General features: G+C 40.5%; 1 protein-coding gene across 1 annotated transcript in view; it reads left to right on the top strand.

Annotated features, from left to right (window-relative positions):
- The window catches only part of LOC134220432 (tuberin), a 103,556-nt gene that overhangs the window by 11,065 nt on the left and 80,048 nt on the right, over positions 1 to 12,443 (top strand). Inside the window, 1 exon segment of the mRNA XM_062699490.1 lies at positions 5,710 to 8,150. Coding sequence (XP_062555474.1) covers positions 5,710 to 8,150 — 2,441 coding nt within the window.

Here is a 12,443-nt window from a genome sequence, read left to right as displayed (position 1 = left end):
TGTTTAGAGGGCTTATTCTATTACTTTTTAGTAGATTTTGCTGAAAAAAATGCCTAAAAACTAGAAAAATAATTTTAGGTGCTTCTGGAGGTAGAATAAATATTTAATGTGTGCCCAATTCAATTATTTCTTTTATTTCCTTCGAGTGTTGCGGAAGTTTCGTCCATACATCACTTTATTCTGAAAAATAATCTTCGGGATGTAATGATGCAGTTTTCATGAAATACTCAACATTTGAATAGGGTAGTCAAGCAAGACCATTCCCCCCATGCTAAAACAAAGTTGACCATGATTTATGAGCAATGTCATTCAGTATGCTCGATTCACTGGTATGGATCTAGAGTGGGCTATGTGGTAGTGTCAGGACCTGCAGATCAAGAAGTCCACGGTTCGAGGCGCCGAGTAGATAAAGATTTTTTTGTCAAGTTTTATGGAAAATGCTATGTTTTCAATGATCTTTCGGGGTTGTAAACTACACTTGAATGTGATTGATTCTATACCCTCCTCTTGGTTATTGTATCACTCATGCCACAGACTAATTTCAAACAACCTTCAATTATTGAGATTATAATAAGTTCATGTCCATCATTGCTGTCACCAATTGTGAAGTAATGTTTTGTTAATGGGAAGGATCGATCCGGTTCTGTTTGTACCATGAGTGTGATACAATAACTAAGGAGAGGATAACCAATAAATCAAGAAGTTTTTTATACTTTATTTAAACAAACCGCGACAGGTTATCGACAACATGAAATTAACCACCTGGTTTGATAAATAAAATAAGATATTATCTTGAACTGCTAGGCGCTTCGAACCGTGGACCTCTTGATCTGCAGGCCCTGACACTACCACATAGCCCACTCTAGATCCATACCAGTGGATCGAGCATACTGAATGACATTGCTCATAAATCATGGTCAACTTTGTTTTAGCATGGGGGGAATGGTCTTGCTTGACTACCCTATTCAAATGTTGAGTATTTCATGAAAACTGCATCATTACATCCCGAAGATTATTTTTCAGAATAAAGTGATGTATGGACGAAACTTCCACAACACTCGAAGGAAATAAACGGAATAATTGAATTGGGCACATATTAAATATTTATTCTACCTCCAGAAGCACCTAAAATTATTTTTCTGGTTTTTAGGCATTTTTTTCAGCAAAATCTACTAAAAAGTAATAGAATAAGCCCTCTAAACATCCTAGTATCAATGACAAAGTGGTAGATAATAGTCTAAAGAAGCTATTCACGACTAATGCTTCTAATATGTGGAGTTAAATTGATGCATTCAGACGACATTTCTATGAAAAAGTCTAAAAAATTACAAATCTCGTTTGATGCACCTCTTAATCTCCATGGATTTGGCTGAAAATTGGTCAGGAGACTCCATTTAAGATACTCATTGAAATAGAGGGGTGGCACTTTAAATCTGGAATACTTTTGAAAATGGTGAACAGATCTAATGTAGAATTAATTTAAAAAATGTCTTGAAAGAATGAATAAAGAATAAAGAATAAATAAAAAAAGATGAGCCAATAAAATAAAGAAAAGAATATATAATTGAGCATAAAGAATAAAGAAAAATGAATAATGAATAAAGAATAAAGAATTGAGAATGAAGAATTGAGAATGAAGAATTGAGAATGAAGAATTGAGAATAAAGAATGAAAATAAAGAATAAGGAATTAAGAATAGAGAATAAAAAATGCACAGAGAAGAAGGAAGGAAGAAAAAAGAAGCAAGAAGACGGAAATAGAGAGAAGGAAAATAGATGAAATATTGAAGAAAGAACATAGAAGAAGAAAGAAGGAAAAAGTAAGATAAAGATAAAAGAAGGAATAATGATAAAACAAGGAAAAGGAAGACAAAAGGAAAAATTAAAAAAGAATAAAGGAGAATGGCGAAGACGGAAAAAAAAGAGAGAAGATGAAAAAATGAGAAATATGACGGAAGAATGGAAAAAGAACGAAGAAGGAAGAATAGAGAAAAGGGAAGAAGGTAAAAAAGAAGACAGATAGGAAGAAGGTAGAAGAGAGAAAAAACAAGGCAAAGAAAGGAAGAAAGAAGAAAATGAAGAAAAAAACAAGGAAAAGTAAGAAGGAAGAAATATGAAAACAAAAAGGAAAAAATTAAGAGAGAAGAACAAAAAAAAACTAAAGGAAGAAAAAAAACAGAAAAAAGAAGAAGAAGAAAGAAGGAACAAAGAAGGCAGAAGAAGAAAGAAGGAAATAGGGACAAGAAAAGAGGAATTAAGAAGGAACAACTATGGAGGAACTAAGAAGAAAGAAGGTAGAACGAAGAAGAAAGAAACAAACAGGAAGAAAGAACTTGGAAGGGTTAAAGAAGGAAAAAGAAGGAAGAAGCAAAAAGGGAAAATGAAGTAGAAAGAAAGAAGGAAGAAGAGAGAATAATAAAGAATAAAAAATAAGAAAGTAATCTTGGTAAGGATCAAAAACAAAACACAAGAACCAAGAACAATAAAGTCTTGTTCCTTTCTATGTCACCGCCAATTTTTTTAGCTATTCAGACTAAAAATATAGAATTCCATATAAAAATTGAAAGACAACAAGAGTCATTTTATAATTAGGAAAGCTTTGATCACCGCGTGACTTTATCGAAATTAATTTATTGGCTTTTTTCGGTGATAATTATACTACTCAAAGCGAAAGGGAGTAGATGAAAGTAATGAAGATACAGATTCGATTGACACCGCAAGCGAGCGGCAAGTGTGAAATGAATAGAAACTGAAGATTAGCAGAGGGCCATATGAGAGAACAAACATTGTTGAAATCGCTGTTATTCTGCCTAACGTCCACCCAGGAACGGCTTGGATAGTGACGTGGTGATCACTGTACCAAGACAGCCTGTCTTGGTCGAATCTGTATCTTCATTACTTGCATCTACTCCCTTTCGCTTTGAGTAGTATAATTATCACCGAAAAAAGCCAATAAATTAATTTCGAAAGAGTCATTTTAGTTTGTGCCCCTATTAACGTTAAATGAGAATTCTTCCACTAAATTCGGTTTCTCAAGAATTTCCGGCCTTTCATGTTTTAGCCTTTTGTTATTTCAGCCTTATGTAAGATTTTTACCTTTTCAACCTTAGGAGTTTTCAGCCTTATGTGGAAGTCACGTCTTGACAGTAGCCCAACGGTTACTTTGTTAACAGGATAATTATTTTTTTCAAAGTTATGAAGATGTCAGCAAAAGATTGTATCTAGGCTAAATGCTAGAAAGGCATAGTCAATTAATTAAAGTCTTTATAAACCCGAAATGATTATAATAGGAAAGTAATATACACTCTGTCCCACATTCATAGGAACACCCCTTATTTTATGATAACTTTTTTGGACTACACCAGTCTTCACCATTTTTTTGTATTTACCAAAGTTTAGCAAAATTTGGCCAGCCTACTTCTATTGTCTATATCTATTTAAAAAAACTAGTCGACCCGGCAGACGTTGCCCTGCATAGTAGGCGTAAGTGTCCATGCGAAATTTCCATACGAATCTTAATTTTAGTATTTCACGATTTACTCAACCTTATTTATAATTTTCACATGAGGAAATATCATATAAACCCGTCGGAAACGACAATGAAAATATCTGCTGAAGTAATGAAGAAAATTCATCCAGCCGTTTTCGAGTTATGCGGATACGAACACAGACCATTTCTTTTTATTATATAGAAGAAAGAAGATAGATAGATAAATATGTGAAAAAAAATGGTTTCCTACAATAATAGGTACAAAAATTCGTTTCTGTTGGTTTTCAAAAACGTTCACTTGAGATAAGGTAACTAAACCATTAAAAAACTAACAACAGGCCTTACCCAACTAACAATTTTGGTTCTAAAAGCTTCAGCTTCTAGCCTTTGGCTGTATAATATTTGAATAAAAGCAGCCAATGCTGAATAAAAGAAAAGCCTCCGCAAATAATTCCCTAAACTTCAACTCGACTTTTACACAAATATCTATCAGCTAGTCAGTTTGTGCCGAATATATTTCATCTTTTATCGATTATGCAGCTTTCATATAGTCATAAAACAGCTCTGTCTGAATTAGCAACAAAGCTTATCGGTTAAGAGCTCATGTATGTAACTGAGTTGCTTGTTAGCAACTTCCCATATTACGGTGAGTAGCATTCACAATGAAAACGTTTTCGCTGTTGTTATAGCACTAACAATATAGCGTAATGGCGCTAGAAATGAACTAACGAAGCATTTAGGCAACTTCTGTATCTTTGAAGATTACACAACGTTTAAATAAACCTTATACTGCTTCTTTTAATAGCTTATCAGTATGGAACGTCAAAACCGCAATGTTTACATTTGAGTTTTGTTGCCGGAGCTGTGTATGAGCTATTGATTTCTGTAATGCAGCTACAAAGGTATTCACCTGCTCTTATAGCAACTGACAAAGCGCTGTCATTAATGCTAGCAGATAGTGTAAGAAAACAAGCCACTTAGAAGCGATATTTCTTTTGACGGCTACTGTTAAACGATTAGCAGTAGAGTAACATCTATACAGATCGAGAAAATGTTGCCTAAAAACAATTTCAGTGATTGATGATGCATAAAAGTTAGCCAACAGAACATGCTGATAGATGTTTGAATAATGGTTGAAATAATGCTGAAAGCATAATTTTTAAGCTTATGTGCTGAAAGCAGCATGTAGGCCTCTTTCTAACGTTTATACAGCATGAATCTGAAAATAGCGTTAGTAAAACAACCTATAGGGTATGCGAAGAAGCACATCCATAATTTCCTTTGTTATTCACATATGTTAAAGTGACGGTGATGACAGAGCAGCGGCCATTGAATCAGGAGATCAGGAGTTCGAATCTAGGTAGCAACAAAATTGATATTTGAGTTTTCACAAAAAAACATTAAATGAACTCCGAAATTCACTCTCCTTTCAAATAATATTTAATAAAATTGAATTCAGTGGCTGTATAAAACTTATTTAACAGATTCAAAAAATTTGAATAAGCGCCATTGAAGCGAATTATATTACTAAATGGTTTAGTAAGGATTGAGAAAAAAATGTGTAACAAGCTGTAAAGTAGTTGTGCAGTCACGTCAAAAACAGCTGAATAGATTCGCCAGATTTGCTGGTAAAAGCATTGAATAGAAGTTGTTGATCATATGTATAGCACACATAATCAGCTTGAAGCCGTATAGATGAGTTGAAATAACATTTACATTGACATTAAATGTTAGTTGGGTATTTTGGCCTCAATGATGAAAGCTTAAAACTAATAGACATAACAACGTTACATTTAAACGTGAAACACAAGGGGGTTCAATCAAAGTTAATTGCCTATTTTCCGGGTATTAGACCATTCGATTTTCACATTAATTTACAATGTTCTGAAAACGAGTCCCATCGAAGGAAAGTAGCTACCTCCAATACATTTTTCAAATCATAATCTTCCACATAATGTACATATTCACATCTGAGTTTTCGGAACAAAAATGTTTCAAAGAAGGCTTCACTAAATTTTTGTTCAATGGATGTTTTTCAACTTCGATAGAACTGAAGAGCAAAAAATTAGGATATCTCATTCATGACAACAGTTCACATTTACTATCTGTCACATCGCATATCTGTCCTGGGTGTCCTATTCATATGGGATAGATATGTGACTACAGGATTATAATGCATAATAATAGAAGTATCTATATTCGTTTGTTCTTTTTTTTCAGGCTCTAAAAAGTGAGCACGTCGTCGTCACTTACGAAGTCATCCTCAGCATCCACCGATTAATACAGAAAAGTGGCACAGAGCTCAATGAACCAACGTGGGACGTCATATGCGACATCATGAACGAAATTTCGTCCAACTTGGCCAAATACAAGCTGCCCAATGAAAACAATGTCGTGAAGCATTTCCATGAGACGATCGATCTCATTGAAGAGTTACTACAGAAGAATGACATCAACGCTGATCCGGAGAGAATATATGGGCTGATTGAGAAAGTCTCGACCGAACGTCCGGAGGCTTCAGTGAAGGGATTGATTGAGTACATGACGATGAAGATTTCCGCTACACGTCCACAGTGGTTGCTCGAACTATGCTCTTTCATGGATAGGTTTTACAAAATGAAAAACACCATGATTAGAGTCCACGCTGTGCAGGCATTAGTCAGAATTATGGCCATCAATCGGGCTATTTATGAAGAGGAGATTCTGGAGCGGATTGTGATTGTACACTTGGGAGGAGTGGTACACGAAACAGATGCTGAAGTTAGAAAAGCCGTGGCCAGTGCGTTGATTGAGTTTATTTTGCACTGCGATACGAAGCGATGTTTCGAGCTGTTGGAAATTGTTGGGAAAATGCTCCATCGTCCATATGATTGTTACGCCCATGATAAGACTGTGATTCGTTCGGCTAAAGAGGCAGAGGACATAATCATACTAGTGGATGGATTGATCCGTGTATTTACTGTAAAATTATACCGCGTTCCCTCAACTCATGCCATTAAAGTGTACCATCTGTTGATGCTCCTTCTGGAATCACATTATGACAAACCCGTTGTTTTCCAACATGTAAATGTTATCAGACATAAAATCTTTAGTTGGATGTTACAAGCTCGAGCGAATGCGTCGTTCCACATCGGATATCCAGATGCAGAGAATGGCAACAAAGTGCGATTCAGTCATTACCTCGGCATCGAGGGCCCTTATCAGCACCAAAGTATGCAGGTACAACAACAGATGAGCTCATCGCAGCAAGTCCAATCATCGAGCCAACTGAACCTTGCGCAGCAAGAAAACATAAAATCCGCTGATGTCATGCCTTCGACAAGTTTAACAACAATTTCTATTAAACGGGGGTGTCAAATCATTGTAGATTGCCTGAAAGAGGAAAGAGATTGGCACGTAGTTCAGCTTGTGCTGTCCGAACTACCAAACATAATGAAGAACAAGGCTTTGATTCAGGGCAATGATATTGATTCGTTGGCGAAAACATTATACTGGATGTTCAATGATAAATTGATGGTAGAGAAACTTATGGGATACCAGGTTAAACCAACGTTGTCGGATATTCATGATTTGGTATTACCGGCATTGGCCAGTTTGGCTTCTTATCATCAGCATTTGGAAGCAAGCACTAAGAAAAACATTATCGACGCTCTCAAACAAGGCTTGATATCCAGACGGCCGCAGGTGTGCATTCAAACGCTTACCGTCTTATTACTGGAAATGCCTGATCCATTGGTTCCCAAGCTAACAGATTTATTATTTGAGCTGAGCAAGTTGGCCAACACGGCTATAGTAGCAGTTCCAGTTCTAGAGTTTCTATCCACATTGAGCCATCTACCGAACGATCGCATTGCAAATTTTCGAGTAGTCGAGTACATGTATGTAATGGCCATGTCGTTTCCTTATACGAATCCCTATCGCTATGACCATTACACTGTCTCTTTGGCACACCACGTAATAGCTGGATGGTTCCTTAAATGTCGTCTTCCCATGCGAAGAAATCTGGTTTACTACATCGTGAAAGGTCTTGAGTCCTACGTTCATACCCCATTTCAAGACGGCTCCAAGCAGCGCACTGATTACTCGACGGCCAATGAAGACTCTTCAAATCGAAAGCGCAGTTCTAGTCTTACTGAGCAAGGTTCCAAGCGGAAGGATCGCAACACAATGCAACAACAGCAGCAGCAACAATCCCAACAACGTCCGTCTAAGCCGGCCTTCAATAGTGATTTGTACAATTTCCATTCAGAGCTAGCCGAAACTTGTATAGATTTCATGGCCAATCACACTTTTTCGCCGTGCTCGGGCTTAGCGAAACGGAATCCAGCAGCTGAGTTCCTCCTCAGAGGAGGTCAATCTAACACTTGGTTAATGGGACACAATCTCATCACTATTACCACCAGCGGATGCTCGGCAGTTCCGTTCCGAAACGGTCTCTGCGATCGATGTTTTACTACATGCAGAGAAAATGCCAATGCCAGTAGAACAGATCCCAGCACCAGCACTACCGGTATACCGTTGTCTCCCAACGAGTCAACCAGTGCCACCTCGAACAAGGATTCTGGTATCGTTGTACCGGGAAGTAGTGGAAGTGCAATAGCTGCCGATGGGCAAGCTGGCCCCAACAAAAGGTATACCAAAGCAAGTTTGCAACATAGTAGGTAAGCGTTGAATCTTGATTTTTTTCAATGAATAGATTGTAGACCATCCAGTTTTAACTTCTAGTTCGAGATCGTTTTGAACTAACGCTTGCAGACGATTACAAGAGCTGTCCTATTTATAGGGCGCTGGGATAGTTTGGGTTAACTAACTTAGTTCCGGAAACCTATTTGTTTATTATCATACTAAGGTCGGAGTGGCCTTTGTAGTGATAAAAGTCTTCTCCATTCAGCTCTCAGCCCTTGGCTGCACGTCGACAACCACGCAGTCTGCGGAGAGTCCGCAAATCGTCCTCCACCCAGGGTTTGAATATAAAGTAGAACGAGAAAATCTCTCACTTATCATTTATGTATACACTCTCGATAGGTAGCTTACAGTGAGAGACGTTTTTCAGTAGCTGTTACGATAATGAACTGATTCGGGGGGCTACAACCCATGATACATTTTCAATAAGCCCCAATAGCGGAGGCACCGGTTCTAATGATGCATTTTAACTTGTTTTACACAGTTGTGCGAAAAAAATATGAACCCCAACATGAACTGAGCGAGCTAAAAGGGTTTTATCAAACCCCATCGGTGGGGGCCGCCTATTCGTATCAGTTTTTTCTAACTTGTATACAAGTGCGATAGTTGTTGTATGCGTTGACCTTCAATTCCGATGATTTATTTTTTCATTATGCGAATAGAAAAACTGCAGCGGTATTCATGTCACATGCGGGGGAGTACATTCAATATGTACGTGTATAAGATTTGTCGTCCGAAGTACTGCTTTGATGCATACACAGGCGTACACGGCGACTAGAAAGACGCAAAGACGATTTCCAACTGCCTTCATGAAGTTTATTGTAGTCTGGCACTTATTTCGTATTTCTGTCCTCAGAAGGTGGGAAGGGTCGACTTCGCGCCTGCTTCCCTCTGTATCATGAATGATGATGCCGCACGCACCCCAAATCAAGCTCTCTGCGATAGGGCCTATTCGCCAACACACAGAGGGACTTGCCGACGCCGTGCCTACGCCTGCCCCAGCCTTGATGAGGACCCCTTTCCGTCCTCGGGCTCGGAACCCACCCGGTTGACCGACGTTGCGAAAGCGACGATACCATGTTGTTCTACGCGGGCGAGGCCGAGTTTCCGAACCGCTGTAGATACTGTCTGAACCAAACATGGCCTTTAAGGATCTGGGCCAGGATGAAAGTGATTTCCCCATGGCGCCTCTTGACCCACGTACCTATCTTCGGTATCAACCTATATGTCCATCTATCCTTAGTGGAACTGTCCCACGCACGCTGCCATTTGACCATTGAGGCCAACCTGACAGTCCTACGGATGCTTCTCGTGCCGCGCATTTCGAAGCACTCCATGTCTTCACCATCATGCATCATGCCGGTGATGGCGCAAAGTGCATCGTGCGACACGGTACGTTTCGCATTTGCAACTCTTAGGCACATGAGCCTATACGTACTTCCTAACTTCGTTCTGTAGCCGTTAATACGCAGGGCCGTGCCCCAAGCTGGCTCCCCATACCTCAGTATGGACAGTACGACGCTAGCCAGAAGCTTGCGCTTGCTGGCATAAACCGCAGAGCTATTTGACATCATTCGGGACAATGCCACTATAGCTGTGGAGGCACGCTTCCAGGCGTAATTGACGTGGCTACCAAAGGTGAGCTTATCGTCGATCATCATCCCCAAAAGTTTTATGGAGCGTTCAGAGGTGACCGCGCAGTTGCTCCGGCAAGTTGTTATCAACAACCACTTCAGTCTTGTGGTGAGCCAGTTCTAACTTCTTGGAACTCATCCACTCCTCCACAATTGCGAACGAGTGGGCTGCAGTCAACTCCATCTCTTCGATCGATTCGCCGTAGACCTCCAGCGTAATATCGTCAGTGAAGCCGACGATTACCACGCCCACCGGGAACTTCAACCTCAAGACATCGTCGTTCCATAACACCGGACCCAGTATCCCCGCCGTATCAAGCAGGCATATTGGTCTATACGCCGACGGATCCCCCGGTGGTTTTCCCGCCTTTGGCAATAGGACCAAGCTCTGTCTTTTCCATGCTTCAGGGAAGACTCCCTCGTCCAGGTATCTCTGCATGACAGATCTGAACATCTCGGGAGGCTCAGCAATGGCCGCTTTGATGGCCACGTTCGGAATACCATCCGGTCCTGGCGCCTTACCTACACTAAGGGATTGTGCAATCCCCGCAAGTTCCGCCACAGTTACTCTTCCCTCGTCGGCCACCCTGGCCCCTGGCAGCTCCACAAAGTAAGGCCATGGACTTGGGTCATGACGTGAGAAGAGCCCCGCGATGATCCTCTCCAGCATCTCTGGAGACCGCTCTGTAGAGGCCATCGCCCCACGTGTATTAGCCATTACGACCCTATAGGCGTCACCCTATGGATTCGCGTTAACACTTCGACACAGGCTCTCGAAGCAGGCTTTTTTTCTTGATCTAATCTCAGCCTTCAGAGCGGCTCTAGTAGCCACGAACGCCACCCGTGTTTCAACACGCTCCTTTTCTTCTGTGCGTGCACGCTGCATCCGCCTTCGTGCCCGTAGGCAGGCGCGGCGCAGGTTCGCAATTGCTTGAGTCCACCAGTAAGCTGGTTGCTTCCCATTCCTATGTTGGACTTTCCTAGACATGGTGGCATCGCATGCACGCGAGAGTACTGTTACCAGCTGCTCGCCGCTCAGACCGAGAGTATTGTGCTCTCGGCGGAACGCTTCCTTAAACACCTCGTCGTCGAAGTACGATATCTTCCACATACGATGGCTAGGCCTCGCCCCTCCTTCCGTCCGCTGAATGCTGGTCGTACAGTCGATACTGCAGCGAACCGCCAGGTGGTCGCTGTGAATGTAGTCATCATCTACCCTCCAGTTCGTATTACTCGTTTGGCCAGTTTGGCTATAGCACTTGTCTATAGCATTAGCAGCTTTCTGTAGTCCTTTTGGAGTAGGTACGACCCGAAGCCACAATGATAGACCGTTTGAGTGCACGAAAATTTCGATTCCTTGTGGTATGCTGTCGAAAATCGTCTCCATAAGTCCGAGGAACAGGATGACACATAGTGACGAATCTTGAGGGCCTCCGTTTTGTTGAGCTCGTTTTGATGAGAACGTGTTTCCAACCGCTACACGAAATGCGCGGTTGGTCAAAAAGCTTTGTACAAATTGAAGCATTCTTCGAATTCCCCATATGTTTAGGATTCTTCTTCTTCATCTTCGAACAGATCATTGTTCTAAATACAATGTGGGAGCCATGATAGCGAGATTTAAAAAATGTCACGGAATGTCATGACCAGCGATGTTAGAAAATTGCTTCTAGCGACCAACGAACATGTAACAGCTTATGTGAGATCTATTAGCATCATCGTCAGTAAGCGATGCTTTTGCGCTCTCCACCCTTATTCGCGCGGAGCGTTTCGGGTAGTGAGTTACCATGATCTCTAGAGAGCAAAATACACGTAAATCGGTGTCGTCTACACTCACAGCTTGTAACTCACGCGATTCAACGTTTATTGCGAGAGCACGCAAAAAGCCGTTACTCTCAATGTGTACAGTTGTAGCCATCAAGTTAATCGGAACATGTACAACTTACGATCGAATGGAATCGAATCACGATCATTGCTGCAATGATCGTGATTCTTCCTTTCAAATCGGACATGTGTTTTCGCTAGGGGCTGCCCGTTCACATGCGGAACATGCTCGCCGGTGGAATTCAGGGTGCGCGTCCGTGTGACTCCTGCATATAGTCTTCAACAGCTTAAACTGACATTTAGAAAATTCAAACATTCTTCTCTTAGTTGCATTAACTAAATGACGGTTATAAAAATGCTAAAATAGTGAAACAGAGAGTCTATTTCCCGATACTTTTTTTATCCCGGGAAAAGATTAAAAACATAGTTTTCAATTTCCTCCAACACTGCGAAGCAAAATACTTCCCAAATAAGCCTAAATTCAGGTTAAAAATACTGCTTGTTCCGGGAAATGACGGGATTTTTTTGTAATAAAAAGCAAAACTGAATCCTGATAAGGGATCTTTTTAATAGCAAAAATTCGTTACTGAAAACAATTTGGAATGTTCGTGAGTTTGGTGCAAATTTGTTTTCGTGACGTATTACTGAACAATAGTTTGCATTGTGCTTTAAACGTATCACACTATATGTCACAAATCGCAACACCAGCGTGCAGCAATGTCAAATAATTCAATTTCCAGTTTTCATTCAAAGTTATTACGAGGTCTTCCCCTTTAAAAATTTGAATTTGTTGCAATTGTTTAATCGATTTAACAA

The sequence above is a fragment of the Armigeres subalbatus genome, chromosome 3 (assembly GCF_024139115.2).
Source record: "Armigeres subalbatus isolate Guangzhou_Male chromosome 3, GZ_Asu_2, whole genome shotgun sequence".
NCBI lineage: Eukaryota > Metazoa > Arthropoda > Insecta > Diptera > Culicidae > Armigeres > Armigeres subalbatus.
Note: the sequence above shows the minus strand (reverse complement) of the source record. Positions and strands in the feature narration are given on the sequence as shown.